Source organism: Canis lupus, chromosome 33, assembly GCF_048164855.1.
Source record: "Canis lupus baileyi chromosome 33, mCanLup2.hap1, whole genome shotgun sequence".
Lineage (NCBI taxonomy): Eukaryota > Metazoa > Chordata > Mammalia > Carnivora > Canidae > Canis > Canis lupus.
In genome coordinates this window covers 30,083,378-30,098,930 of record NC_132870.1, presented here as the reverse complement: position 1 = coordinate 30,098,930, position 15,553 = coordinate 30,083,378, and the positions used below count along the sequence as shown (strand labels likewise).

General features: G+C 35.4%; 1 protein-coding gene and 1 long non-coding RNA gene across 5 annotated transcripts in view; one reads left to right on the top strand and one right to left on the bottom strand.

The window, feature by feature from the left end:
* The window catches only part of RRH (retinal pigment epithelium-derived rhodopsin homolog), a 23,341-nt gene extending 7,933 nt beyond the window's left edge, over positions 1-15,408 (bottom strand). For all 4 annotated transcript variants that reach the window (XR_012023407.1, XM_072810604.1, XM_072810603.1 and 1 more), the window contains exons 1-5: positions 11,645-15,408; positions 6,351-6,541; positions 3,770-3,869; positions 3,077-3,230; positions 2,024-2,192 (exon numbers count right to left, since the gene is read on the bottom strand). Coding sequence is in view for 3 of the 4 variants with exons in the window: in XM_072810604.1 (XP_072666705.1) it covers positions 2,024-2,192; positions 3,077-3,230; positions 3,770-3,869; positions 6,351-6,541; positions 11,645-11,780 (750 nt within the window). In the remaining variant the exon portion in view is untranslated. The remainder of the gene's footprint in view (positions 1-2,023; positions 2,193-3,076; positions 3,231-3,769; positions 3,870-6,350; positions 6,542-11,644) is intronic.
* Positions 1,711-12,063, top strand: LOC140623878 (uncharacterized). The gene is made up of 3 exons (XR_012023409.1): positions 1,711-1,749; positions 2,803-2,881; positions 10,999-12,063. It is a non-coding gene; the product is annotated as an uncharacterized lncRNA (long non-coding RNA).
* Positions 15,409-15,553: the final 145 nt, after the last annotated feature.

Sequence of the window (15,553 nt, the reverse complement as noted above, 5' to 3'; positions counted from 1 at the left end):
CTATAGTTAAGAGTCTCTTATGGTTTGTCTCCCTTTCTGATGTGACATTAATTCTTATTTTTTAAAAATACTACATTAGCTACTTTTTTTTTTTGGATTGCTGAGTTTTTTGGTGCCTGCTTAAATTTCACACCCAAGGCTTGAGCCTCACTTTTCTAACCCAATTTCAGACCAGATATGGTTGAGAAAATCTTGCAGAAAGTAGAAACAATAAACAAACAAACAAAGTCCAAGACAGGGTCAACATAGGAGAGAAAATTAAGAAAATTAGAAGATATATCCAGAAGATTCAATACCAAAAAAAAAAAAAAGAAAAAAAAGACTTCCAGAAAGAGAATAGAAAAAACAAAACATAGAAAGGAAATCACCAGAGAAATAATACAAGAAATCTCCCAGAAGGGGAAGACTTGAGTCCTCATATTGAAAGCATTCACCACATACCCAGTACATGGGTGAATGAAGAACTCCCTCAAGGCACATCAGCATGAAACACAGAAATGATCCTTCAAGCTTCCAGAGAGAACATAGAACACTACAAAGGGTCAGTTACTGGAATGCTGTCAGCCTTCACAATAGCAACACTGGAAGCTAGGAGACTATAGAGCAACGCCTTCAAAACTCTGAAAATCATTTTTCTGGGCAGCCCGGGTGGCTCAGCGGTTTAGCGCCACCTTCAGTCCAGCGCCTGATCCAGAGACCTGGGATTCAGGCTCCCTGCATGGAGTCTGCTTCTCCCTCTGCCTGTGTCTCTGCCTCTCTCTCTCTGTGTCTCTCATGAATAGATAAATGAATTTTTTTTTAAAGTCATTTTTCTTTTTTTTAAGATTTTATTTACTTATTCATGAAAGACACACACAGAGAGAGAGAGAGAGAGAGAGAGAGAGAGAGAGGCAGAGACACAGGCAGAGGGAGAAGACGGCTCCATGCAGGTAGCCTGACGTGGGACTTGATCCCGGGTTTCCAGGATTACTCCCTGAGCCGATCCCGGGTTTCCAGGATCACTCCCTGAGCCGAAGGAAGATGCTTAACCTCTGAGCTACCCAGGTGTCCTTGAAAATCATTTTTCTATTTAAAATTCCATGTGAGGCTAACAGTCAAATATGGTCATAGAAGTAAGATATGGCAATAAAATCTTTAATAATTTACCTCCCTATAACCTTCTCAGAAATCTACTTGAGAATGTGTTCCACCAAATGAGAACAAGTAACCAAGAAAAAGGAAGATACACAAGCCAGAAAATGGGCAATCCACCTCAGAAGAGAGGCCAAAGGCATTCCCAGCTGTTGATAAGATCTGAGGATGCTGGCAGTGGTCTTAGAGAAGGGCCAGGGCAGAGCAAGATGCTTGAGAGCTCCAAGAGGGATAGTTCCAAATAAAGGATGAAGTCAGTTAGTTTCTGATGCATTTGAAACACTGAGAGAAGATTGGTGCCTCTGGTGGGGAGTTTAGAGATGAATTCATGACAAGTACACAGAATAGTAAGCAAACAAAACTATGGGGAGTGCGGAGGACAGAGGGTAGCAGAAGAGAGGACTGAGAGAAGGAGGAAGAAAATGAAAGACGTGAATGAATTATTAGCCCCAAAAGAAAAAAAACTGATTAAAAAATACAAATCACAGAACCCTACAGAGATCTGTAGTAAACAGAATTTAGGTAGTTATGATAATGTCAACAATGTAACCAAATAGTAACGTAATGCAGACAAGAAGAGGAAAAGAAAGGACAGGGTGGAGGAGTAGGAAAGATGGTGTAAGAGAAATATACTCTCATTGTCTATAGTAGGAAATCAAGAGTGATAGAAAACAAAAAATACCCAAAACAGCAGACAAACACATCATTTAGAAATATGAGACAAAAAAAATTAAAAATTAAAAAATAAAATAAATTTTAAAAATATGGAGACAAACACAAGAAAAAGAGCCAGAGAGTAAGCATCAGGTGCTGGGGAGAGGTGATTGTAATATGGACCACATAGGCGTAAAAGCTCCATTACAAAAACATTTTAAGAATTTTAATGTCTTACCTTTGTTACATCTACCTGGTCTGACCAATCTCTGTTGAGATACTCAGTGCAGTTACTAGTAGTATGGCATTTAATGGATCGAGTGACATGGTAATAGCAGTAAAACATCACTGTCAAGGGCACAATAAAATTTACTGCAATAACTGTCATCGTGAAAGAAACAAAAAATCTGAAAATAAGAAAAGGGAATCATTAAATCTCTATTTGTTTCATGTGCTGAATAAGGAAAAGGAAACAGGACAATTACTAAAAATAATACTGGCACTGCTCAACAGTCACTATATTATTAAGTAGGTTGGAAAGAATATTTAGTTCATTTAGGCTAGGGGTTGGCAAACTATGGCCCATGGGCCACACCCAGTCTATCATCTGTCTTTGTAAATTAAATTTTATTGGAACTACATTCTTTTACATACTGTCTATGGCTGCTTTCACAGGCAGGGATGAATCATTGTAACAGAGACAGTCTTGTCTGTAAAGCCTAAAATATTTACTTATTGACCCTCTACAGAAAGTTTAAGATTTAGATTTAGTTTGAGAGAAATTTTCTGTTTTTCTGAGTGATCTTTCATTTTCTTTAACAAAGTTACCCTCTTTTCCCTGGTAAATACAGAAGAGCATCACTAAGGAGCAAGCAAATCCTTATGGTGATTTGCTTTTACTGGGTCATTCCAGCTTTATCACCAGATCATCTTGAAAAGATAGTCGGGAGTCAGCTGGGCTTTCGGCAAAGCCATATGCGGTCTAGAGCGATATTAACATTCCGTTTTCCCTTTCAGATTCTACTCCTGAGATGCCAATACCCAATGGGTGCTCTCTACCCACTCTGCTGCCCCAGGAGACAGAGGACAGAAGAGGGTAAGAACAGTAATGGAGCTGGATGGCCTTTACTTGCAAACAAGCATAATTCAATGCTAGAATTGCATCATCACTACCAGGGAAGCACTTTGCCACATTCTGTAAGGAAGCATTTGCTCTGAGCTTAAATTTGAAATGACGAAAAAATGTCTACATTAGAAACAGTTGATTATGAAGTGAAAATGTGTCTCTTACGCATCATTTTTCCGCCAGTTTATGGTACAAGTAGCCCCAGTAGGATCCGGGGCATAACTAGCCCACCCTATAATAGGCATCAAAGCCCAAAAGAGACCATTGAGCCAGGCCCCCAGAATCATGCTGATGTAAGTGTTGGTGGTCATTCTTCTTCCTATTAACAAACAGATGAAATATTAGCATCATTTGCCACTGATGAAATTCATATCTTCACCTTGTTTTAACTGATTACTTAACATTGCTATGAAGTAGATTCTTTGCAAAGCACTTCAGTTCACTCAGAGCCTATCTACCTGAATTCATATTTAGGGGGGAAAAAGGCATTTAAGCTGGCACCTCAATGATAAAAAGGATCAGTCAGAGGATAAGCAGGGAGAAACACGCTCCAGGCACAGGGAAATAGCATTTATCCCTGAAATGGGAAAAGCCTAGGCCAGTACCCCATAGGGTGTCCTTGCCAAAGCTGGAAAGATAGCCAAGGGCCAGACCACACAAAGCCTCAGAGGTTGTGCTGTGAAATTTGGATTTTATTCTAAGTATCATAGGAAATCATTGAAATTTTTGAACAAGGACTGTCAGAGAAATAACTGACCATGATTACAACTCATTACATTTATATTTTAAAGTGAATGTCTGTGAGTGGTACTTAAGCAAGAAAAGAATTCGTTGGGAAAGTTGAGAGAATTGCTATACCTGTGTCAGGACTACAGATGGTCAGGTATCGATCCATGGCCACAACAGTGAGTAATCCAATACTTGCCATTCCAAAAAAGATATTCAATCCGGCATAAATCTAAAATTCAAAATTGGAAAGAATACACCATTCTATACACCCTCCCAAGAGACATTTACATTTTTATTCTATGGCCAGAATACATTTTAAATACATTGAATGTTTTTTATTTTAATAATTTTAGAATAAATTTTCTATTGTCATATTGTAACTGGCTTACTAAAGACATTTGTGGAAAGTGTTTTAGGTCTTCATTAATTAAAATAAACTTTTAAAATTTTAAGACTTAAAGTAAAACTTCTATACAACATACTCTATAAACATAATGCAAAAACAAACCATAAATTAAGTGCAGTGCATATAACCAACAAAATATTAGTGTTCACAAGATAAACAATTCAACAAAAAGAAAAGACAAACAAAAATGAGCTATTCATACAAGAGGAAACCTGAATGTTTATGATATAAGATGTAAACCACAATACATATTCAAAGAAGTGCAAATTATAAGTACCATTTCACACCCACCAAAGTGATAAAAAAATTAAAAGTCTGGCAACTCCAAGCAGTGGAGAGAATGTGGAATAATCAAAGTTCCCATAATTGGCATACCCATTTTGGAGAGCAAATTTGGCCATATCTGATGAAGTTGAAGATGAATATGCTCTACAACCCAACCATCTTTCTCATAAACAAGATGTTTAAAGAACCTCTTATGTATTGTAGAGACAAAAGAATGCTTACTTGAAGCCTTGTTTGTGACAGAAAATAATTGAGAATAAATGCTTAATAACAGGAAAATAAATACACTGGGGTATGTTCATAAAATGGAATATCGTGTAGTAATTTAAAAAAGTGACTTACAGCTACATCCATCAACAAGGATAAACATCAAAAACATACTATCATATAAGATTGCATCACATAAACAATGTATTATTTATACAGAACTTAAAACATCCAAACAGTTTTCTGGATGTTTAGTTTATTTGCAGGTAAATATGTACCAAGATAGAAAAACACTCATGGAAGAAAAGGAAGTAAGATTGGGGATGGTATGCAATGCATGGCCTTTAATAGTATTTTTCAGGTTTTAGATCTTTATTTTTTTTAAAGATTTTACTTATTTAACTGAGAAAGAGAGTGTGTGCACACTAGCAGGGTGGGTAAGAATCTCAAGCAGACTCTGCACTGAGCATACAGAGCCAACATAGGGCTCCATCTCACGACCCTAAGACCATGATCTGAGCCAAAACCAAGAATAAGTCCCTTATCTGACTGAGCCATGCAGGTGCCCCTCAAGTATTTTATCTTTAAAAAGCAAAACAACCTGAAGCACATATTGCAAAACATTAAGATTTGACAAAACCAGGTGGTATATATGTGAGTATCCATTACTCTATTACTCTTACTTTATTCTCTATAATTTTATACCTTAAAATAGTAAACTGTTTTTAAAAATCAAGCAAGAGCCATGGCCTACTATCCTAATACAAATTAATATATTTCCTTGTCAGTAAAAATAATGGATATAATTATTTTTTTTAATTTATTTTTTATTGGTGTTCAATTTACCAACATACAGAATAACCCCCAGTGCCCGTCACCCATTCACTCCCACCCTCCGCCCTCCTCCCCTTCTACCACCCCTAGTTCGTTTCCCAGAGTTAGCAGTCTTTACGTTCTGTCTCCCTTTCTGATATTTCCCACACATTTCTTCTCCTTTCCCTTATATTCCCTTTCACTATTATTTATATTCCCCAAATGAATGAGAACATATAATGTTTGTCCTTCTCCAATTGACTTACTTCACTCAGCATAATACCCTCCAGTTCCATCCACGTTGAAGCAAATGGTGGGTATTTGTCATTTCTAATAGCTGAGTAATATTCCACTGTATACATAAACCACATCTTCTTTATTTAATGGATATAATTAATAGCAATTCCATTGGAGGACTTTCCATTGGGGGAAAAACTGGTAAACTCACTACATTACTTGGATATTATGATACTGTCATTAAATAGTTCATTGTTTCAAATGAAAACAGGATATTTCTTTTTGAATTTGCAATATGCAAGTTTTTTGAATATGCAAATTTTTACATTTCTTCTCTGGTTAAATGCTAATTTTTTTGTTTTGGGGGAAATTTTTTGTTTTGTCAGGGAAATTTCGAAAATATAATGAATGCTACCACTGTCATTTCTCTTATTAAAGAATATATTTCCCAGTCACTTCTGAAGCTATTTTCAGTAAGAGCAGTCTATCTATTATCCTACATTGTCTTGTTTGATTGAAACCCTTGGGATGTTTTTGTATTTTTGTATTTTTAAAAAAGATTTTATTTATTTATTCCTGAGAGACACAGAGAGAAGCAGACATAGAGGGAGAAGCAGGCTCCGATCCCCAGACCGGAATCACACCCTGAGCCAAAGGCTCACCACTGAGCCACCCAGGCGTCCCAGGATACTTTTTTTTAGACGTTTAAATTTGTATCTCTTTAATCTTTTATTTTGCTTTCATTCCAAATGTCTCCGATACCTGGCATCCTGCATATCCAAATTTCCAACTTCCATACAGATCTGAAGCTGCCGACATGGGATATCCAATGCTACTGACTCCTATATCAGTAACAGCCAGGTTAATGATAATTGCGTTTGTGGGTGTCCGAAGTTCCTTATACTTAATGAAGATGCCCAGAACTATTAGGTTGCTGAAAATACTTATTATACCTGAGAACATATACAAAAAATTAAAATCACTTTAATTTGAATGTTTAAAAGTAGTATTCAAAATTAAATATTTAAGTCCCTTCAAAAAGATAGCAAGTCCATTTTAGTTCATTTATTTGATGAGCTCCAACTGTTCTTAAAACTGGTTGTAATATCTTCCCAGCCCTTCTTGTGAAACAGAAATAATAAAATTAAAACAAAAAATCTACCGATTGCATATAGAGCACTGAAGGCTGGTTTTAATACCCTGTCAATCACTCTGCCCTTGAAATCCCTCCCCTATCTTTCATGATACCACCTCTGCTGATTTTTAAGATATATGTATGACCATACCATCTCTTTTGGCAGTCTAACTTCCTCTTCCTCCTTCCTGAGGCCTGAGGCTTTTCTTTCTCTATTGTTTGCTTTCTCAAGCCTTAAGCTATCACTCTATCCTAACAGCTCTTCTGTCACTTTCCAGCCCTGACTCATGCTCCAGTTCCATATCCCTTCTCATTAAACTCATTGCCATTGAACATTACTAGGGATCTACCACGTGTAAGATCATATGACTGTTCCAGTATTTTTGGAAATTCAACAGCTTCAAACCTGAGTTCATCATGCAACACACACACACACACACACACGCACACACAGACCACTTATAGAATGCACACTGCAAGGTTTGACTACTCAGAAAGGGAGTCAGACTGGCTTTAGGTACACTGAGAAGCCTCACACATGGTACCTCCAAGTTTCCACAGTCTGGGATCTGACTCGTAGCATTGCAGGGCCAGAAACTCATTGTTGTCAATGCCCCGGGATGGGATGGACTCAAGTAGACAGATGACTGAATTTCATAATTAGAATGGTAGTATATTTATATACAATGAGTAGTACTGTTGAATGGACCAGACACTCATGTTAGCCCAATTAACAACCTCTACATGCTGTGAAGGATGCATAAATTTCCCATAAGCTAGTTGTGGGTCACAGTAGGTCCTAACAGTGGGGATAAGGAATGAATAGATTACAGAATGGCTTACAGGCTAGAGCCATTACCAGATTCCTGGGGGCTAAAGGAGGGGTAAGCCACAAGAGAAGAGTTGTATTTGAAGTGTACTATTGGTGAGCAGCCCCCAGCAATTGTAGAGAGGGAGGATTTCCAAACACCAACACCCAAAAGTAGCAACTGACGAAGAACTTCTATTACATCTTGGGGCCTCAGTCAAAACTTTCTTTTAGGATCCTGTGACACTAGTTTTCCAGGTTCCTATTCTTTTCCCTTCATACTGCTGGCAGAGTAAGCTGGCTTTAACATAGAATTAGCCATCTTTCTTCTCAGAACTCCAATACTCTCCATTGGCTGTGGAATAAAAGCCCCCATGTCCCAACTTGATATTACAGGTTTTGCCTCAATCTGTTTTCACCTTCTCTAAGCAAATTACCACATTTGCCAAACAAGCCCTCTACTCTAGTTATTTATCACATACACAAGCTTGCTGTAAATTTTGACTCTTATTTTTCCCACTTGAAACACTCTCTTCCTGTATCTATTCAAATGCTACCTATCCTTCAAAGTTCTATTTAAGCCCAGCTCTGCCCTAGAGCCTTCCCCTACCCACAGTATTCTCTCTTCTCTAAATTTCCAAAGTGCTTGCTTATATTATACATAATTCATCTCATGTGATGCTATATTTAACTCTTAGGTATTCCTAGTTTTCTTATCTAGATTTCAGGTTCCTAATGACTTCTGTGTTCTATGAGTATGTGGCAGTTAACAAATTTACTTAATAAACAGAGCACAATTAAAACTCATATTGTTTAAGTTCTATTATTCTTTCAAAGCATAAGTAAGGCACAATGATAGCAAATTCAGTGATTCTCTGTCTCTTTTTTTTTTTAATTTTTTCTTAAGGTTTTATTTTTAAGTAATCTCTACATCCAACATGGATGGATGGAAACATGCTCTACTGATTGAGCCAGTCAGGTGCCCTTTTGGCTCTGTTTATAGTGTCAAGTATTGTAGCATGCATCCAAAAAGCTTAATGAATTGAATCTTTCTAAGCTAAGTACAAATTTGATGATTTTAAAAGTCATATAAAACATAATGCAGAAGTTGTTGCCTACCAGTACACAACCAGAATAAAGTAATTGTATTTTGGAGGAGGTCTTAGATATAATGGGGGGTATGAGGTAAACAATTTGGCCCTTTTCTCTATCCATTCAGCCACTATCTCAAGCTCTCTGCTCTATTTCCCTGACTGCAGGTATTTTCTGAGTAGACAATAGATCATTTAATAGTTATGTCTAAATTAAGGTAATTTTCTCTTGGCTTCTGTAGCTTTCTTATAATCTCTTGGTAGATCCTACTTAATCTATACCCTGGCCTTTCTCCATCTCTACCTTATTAGATATGTGCATTGTCCAAATTTCTTAGACCCCCTTTTAACATTGAACACATAGTCTGTGATTTCATACATTTCCAAGCCTATATGCTGCTCCTTTCCAGACTGATCTCATAAAATTCAAATCCACATATGCAGCTTTTTACTGGGCATTTCTCACACTGAACCCAGAGACTTTTTTTCCTCAAATTTGTTCTTTCCCAAGTGTACTCCTATCTTGATGAATAGCTTCCCCATCTAAGTAGAAACCCCCAAACAGAAAACTTGTCATCTTTGACACTTCCTTTCCTTCTCCCTCAATTGCCACACACAACTAACAATTCTAACTTCTGACTCTTGAATGTGTCTACTTCTATCCCAATTGCCACTTCTTCCTCTTCAGGATCCTTCTTAATCATACAACAGCTTGCATGTGGTCTCTTAGCTATTACTATAGTGTATTTCTAAGATGCAAATGGAATCATTCAGTGATTCCTCTCATCATTTAGGTGATTCTTCATTACCTGGTCCACAGCCTCCTCTGCAGCCTAATATCTCTTACACTTCACTTTACAATTCATCCATAATGAATTTATTTTAGATCCTCAATATACCATGTCCTCCTGCCTCCCAGCCTTACCTGGAGAAAGGGAGAGTGCTCAAGGTGGTAAAAGTTTGTAAGCTAAAATCTAAGAAACATACTAAATTGAAAATTAAACTTTAAACAAAACAAAACTAAACTAAACTAATAAACTCTTGGTAAAGATAACAAATGAAAAAAATGCTTTAACTAAATTCTTCTCCGCAAAGCTTTGGTTTTGATTTGGAAATATAAGTGGGTTTTGTTAAAAGGGGAAAACTAGGAGACCTGAAGAACAATAAATCTTTCAACAGAAGCATGAAGAGGTTAGATATGCTCCTTTCAGTTTATCTTCCAAAAACCAAAAACACAACACGCCCTCAAGGTATATTCCTCAAATAATAAATTAATAAATAAATAAATAAATAAATAAATAATTAATTAATTAATAAAAAAAGGTATATTCCTCAGTAAAACTGGCCCTTGAGGTTACATGAGTGTTCTAGAATCAAAATGCCTGGGTTCAAATCCTGATGTAGATATTAGTAGATGTGTGTTGGGTAAGTTACTTAAACTCTTCATCTATATAAATGGGGAAGATAAAACTAACTTATAAGGATAAGGATGAATTATCCTGTATGTGTAAGTATTTAGAACAGTGCAAGTATTCAAATAACAGTAGCACTAGTAGTGGTGGTGGTAGTGGTAGTGGTACTGACCATCATAGTAGTGGTAGTAAAATTCCTACTATTGTTACTGCTATGGCATAAGAACCTGGAACAATTTCTTAACAAGAAATTTTCTTTACATGTTACTTTTGTAAACAGATTTTAAAAAGACAGTTTTTCTTGTTCATCTACAAAAAACTAGCTAAATCAAAAGTTTGTATACAAAGTATTTCTATGTAGTTGTAAAGATTTTCTCTTTAATTAGCATATTGTTTTCTCATATTGTTGCAACAACAAACATCGAAAGGAAAACAGAACTTGTCCGGTATTTATCATACAGAGGTATTCAAATGAACAAGTTAGCATATCACTGAAATTTACAAAAATTAACTGAAGATCCACAATTTCTAGCACAGAAGTAATTGTGAACTATAGGGAAACTAAGCAACTATAAAGAATAAACTCCTACTTTTCACTCCACTTTTGAATATATTTGAGAATTTTCATAAGCCAATCCACAAAATGGCAATAACCCAATATAAGAGTTACTTCTAAAACTTATTACTGAGCATAAAGTTGGAAATGAAGGGACTGCTCAATATAAAATGTATACAATTCAACCTATATGCTAAAAAGATGGACAACTTCTATTTCATTTCCTTCACCCCTTTTATATAGTAAACACGCCTTTATCTTAAACGTTAGTATACATCAATGAGTGCGTACAGGTGGGCAGAAAGAAACAAGTATGCATCCAACACCTACTGTATGTGTCATTTAGGTCATTTAATTTTACTCTTGACAACAATCATGACAGTTACCTTATTCTTATCCTGTTTTCAGATAAGAAAATGGAAGAAAAAGCTGAAGGAAGTTGCTCATTGTTGCAAAGATACTAAAAGATGAAATTCAAAGCTCAAGAGTTTCCCAATACAGCATTCTGGGAATGAGCTGAATTTTCAAACTGTCCTCAGTGACAATAATCTGCTACCTCTTTTTGCAACTTTTTCTTTCTAAGACCTTTCCATCCTAACTAGATTCCACCACCAAGACAAGACTATGAACAGTATGTATGAGAATAGTAAATGGCATATATATTTTTGCCATGGTACACATTCTTCACCAATAAAAACGTAATAACAAAATATATGATCATAAAAGAATTATTTTCTAGAAAACTTTTCTCAGTCCCACTTCACTACTGTTACACGAGATACAAAATAACTTGTGGCATTAACCATCATTAACAATGCCTTCATTTATCCTTTCACCTACTTTCTCTTTGCTACACATCGACGAAATAGGGCAAGTATTATTATCCCTATTTACATGAGCACCCCAACTGAGACAAAATAACTGACTTGTTGGTCAACAATATGGAACCTGAAACATCTCTGAATCCATGCTTTTCCTCATGCCTTAAGCTGAAAACCCCTTTTCTTCACCCATTCAAAAGCAAAATAATGGTTAATGGAGTAAACATCCATACCTGCTGTGATCAAGTAAGCTGCAACAATATTGTGTTCAGTCTGTGAAAAGACGGAGCCATCTTCATTTTTAGAGTCTGTACTGTTGTCTAAATTATTCCTTAGCATTTTGGAGGAAGAAATTGAGACAGCCTTCATAATGAGCCTTCAATAATTATGAAATGTTTTAAGAACCAATGAAGGAAGAATTTTCAGAACCAATCAGTTCCACTCAAAGACCTCAAAGAAGGGCCTTTTCATAGACGCCCTCTTAACAAATTTAATTGGGCTGGAGAAGAAAGGATTTTAAATCCCAGAACAAGGAAAAAGCTTATTAGCAAAATAAAGAGAAATACCAAGCACCACACATTTTAAACACTTTGGGCATCAGTCTTGTATCTAAGGAGATTATTAAACATTAAAACAATAAACAAACTCAAAATCAGCAGTAGTTGACTTAACTCATTGTTGCTGGAAATCAGTTCTGAAATTAAAAACCAAACTTGGTCACCTAAAACTTTTCAGATTAAGTTTCCTTTCTGTTGAGCCTTTCAATTTTTTTCATTTGTTTCTTTTTCCTTAACAATTTGAATAATCAGACATAAATAAAAAAGTAATCTTTCTATTTTTCCAAATCTCACTGCCCTAAAGGTAGTTATATTTTTTGGCTTAGATCTTCTGTTTTTCTTTGCTTATACAAACACATATTCATACTAGGATTTGAAGTTTCTCTCGTTTTTTTTTTTTTTCTTTTAAGCAAAAATGGGGAGATATGCATATAAAATCATTCTGTAACTTTTCTTCCTCAAAGTCCTATCATAAATTCCAGGTCAATAAATTTAAGTCTAACTTATTAGTAGTTTGTATTTCATAGCATGGATATGTATGATCTACTTCATAGTCTAAGTACCTTACTTAATTTACCCTATGCTTTGATATGCACAATTATCAGATAACAATCACAGCATTTATCAGCAAAGAATCTGGATGCAATCATTCATCTTGTAAGGTGCAGGGCAATTCTAATATTCTGGACCATATTATAATAACCCAAAAAGTAGGTTACAGAAATGGGTTATAATATAGCATGAAAATTGTTATAATAAAATATCTCTACCATCTTTTCCCCTCCATTATTTAGGTCATGTAATATTACTAAAATCTGATTCTTCTCAATAGCTATTTTTTCAAACTCAGTAACTTCAGAGAAATGCTACATGTACCAAAGTTAACAGTGTAAGCATATAGCAAAACCACTAGAGGGCTATATATAGCCACTTAATTTAATTTAGAACTCCTGGAATGGCATAGCAGGAGAGGACCCAAGATAATCCTTTGCCTCAATTCCTCCACACCATGTACAAAATAAAGCTAAGGGACACCTGTGTGGCTCAGCTGGTTAAGCATCTGCCTTCTGTTCAGGTCGTGGTCTCATCATCCTGAGATGAAGCCCTACTCCCTGCTCAGCAGAGTCTACTTCTCTCTCCCTCTGCCCCTCCCCACTTCTCGTGCTCTCTTCTAATCTGTCAAATAAATAAAATCTTTAAATTTTTAAAAAATAAAATGAAGTTGAACCAGGTTGATCTGCCCCAGATCGTATAACTACCAACATTCAAATTCTTATAAATGTCAAGTAACAATCCAAAGAGTATCTATGTGAGGAAAGTGAATCTCATCAGATTCCAATATCAAAATATTCTCAAATATTCCCTAAAGCAATTACCATAACACCTAAGAGGAATTTCCCTTTAAAAAAAAAATCTCTGGGTTGTTGGGTTTTAAGTTTTGTTGTTTGCATTCAGTATGTAGAATAAAACAAAAACTATTTGAGTTTTCTTTGGTTCATAGGTTCATATTCCCTTCCTTTTCTGTAATGGATTGTACTTAATTGTAGCATCCATTTAAATCAGCAACCATTTAAATCTTCCAGAAATAATGATTTCTATTTATAAGAATGAAAGAAAAATAATTCCAAATGCATCTGTTGTAGATAAAATCTTTACAGGTATGAATGTGGTAAGTATTCAAACCACTTGTTCATGCTTCCTTCATGATACAGGAAAAGATATATTGGGATGAGGCTTAGAATACTAAGAAATAGAACTATAAGCATATCCTGTTTACATATAGCTCACAATTCTTTAATCTGATAAACTTCAACTGGCCTGAAGTCAATCCTTTCATAACTCTTCCCGAATTTCTAACAGTGTCAGGAAATATTGCTTGTATTCCACTAAATTGTTTCATTGCTATGACAACAAGTACATTTTAACATGATGCAAGCAATCAAGATGTTATTCAGTTAACAACTCAAAAGACATGAATAATCATCAAAATATCTTTTACAATGGAACTCAGTGATATTTACCACACCACAGTACAGAATTCACTGTTAGGCTCCCTAAACATGTGAACTTGATTCAAAACTAAATGCCCCAAAGGAAACCCAGAGGGATGCTGGGTGGCCCAGTGGTTGGGCATCTGCCTTGGGCTCAAGGTGTGATCCCAGAGTTCTGTGATCAAGTCCCACATTGGGCTCCCCAAAGGGAGCCTGCTTCTCCTTCTGCCTATATCTCTGCCTCTCTCAATCTCTGTCTCTCAGGAATAAATAAATAACATCTTTTAAGAAAAGAAAAAAAAAAAAAAAAAAAAGGAAATCCAGAAAACTGTTAAGGAAAAAAAGGGGGAATTAAGATGTGAAAATAAAAGTATAAAGATAACCAATGACCAAAAGATGTAAAAGGGGAAACCTCCAAGTAGTTTGTCTACTGATCTACACATTGCTTCCATCATAACCATCTGAGACTTTTAAATGTCAAAAAAAGCATAGGACAGTTGCACTATTATTTGTTCTTTGGACAATGCCATCATCACCCCTCTAATGCTCACTATGTCTTTTACAAACCAAGAGTAGAAACTCTGGCTTTAATTCTCAACCCAATTTCAACCCAACAATTCTAAAAAATCAAATAGCCTCCTTTCCCAAGTTGAAAAGCACTATTTCTTCCTGTGAAAAATTTTCAACTTATTTTCATCATATATATTTATGGCCTACATGCTTATTAATTCTGCTGTAATTCCATTAATCAAAAAAAGATAAGTAAAACCTAAATTGCTAATGCAGACAATACTATATGCTCAAGCATTCCAAGAGTTAATCAAGTATTGATTATTAGGTATAGTATGGTAGAAAGGAACAGCTAGAGAAACATCATTCTGAGAATGAATACGTGTGAGAAGAGAAAAAAAAAATCAATGGCAGGGAAATGGTCCCATTATCACAGTATTCTAACTTACTCTCATAGTTATATCTTGATACTACACTAGCAGTGGGCATCAAAAGTCAATTTAATTTGTAATGTCTCAAAAAAAAAATCTGAAACGTCTCTACCTAGGAATCTGAACATATTGCCAGGAATCTGAACAAATTATTTATGATGAATAATATTTTTTTCTTATGATGAATAACATCTTAAACCTTTAGAGTCCCCTTAAAAAAGTAAAATAAGAGTCAGTAAAACTTTCAGAATTCTATGTTGAATGAGAATTAAATGTTTCTCCAGAAATCTCTTGAACTTTAGTTCTTACATGAAAAGAGCTGTTCCAAGTCTAATAGATTCATACCCAACACTAAAATTTGCTAACCAATTATTAATTACAATTAAAGAAACTGCTTTTGTAACCTTTATGAAGGTTCACAAATGAAATGCAATAAAAAGTGCTGATATTTTCATATACAAAAGGCAAAGATTTTGAAAGGGGGTGTTAATTTATTAATAACGTTAAAGTACTGTTTCACTAGCCTTCTTTTTAAAAATCAGTTATATACATAAACAAATCATTTTTTCAATCTGAAATCCACTGGGTTTAAGCTTAATTGTTCCTTTTAACTTCAAAAATTGCTGTTTTAATAAACACAGTTCTATTATAAG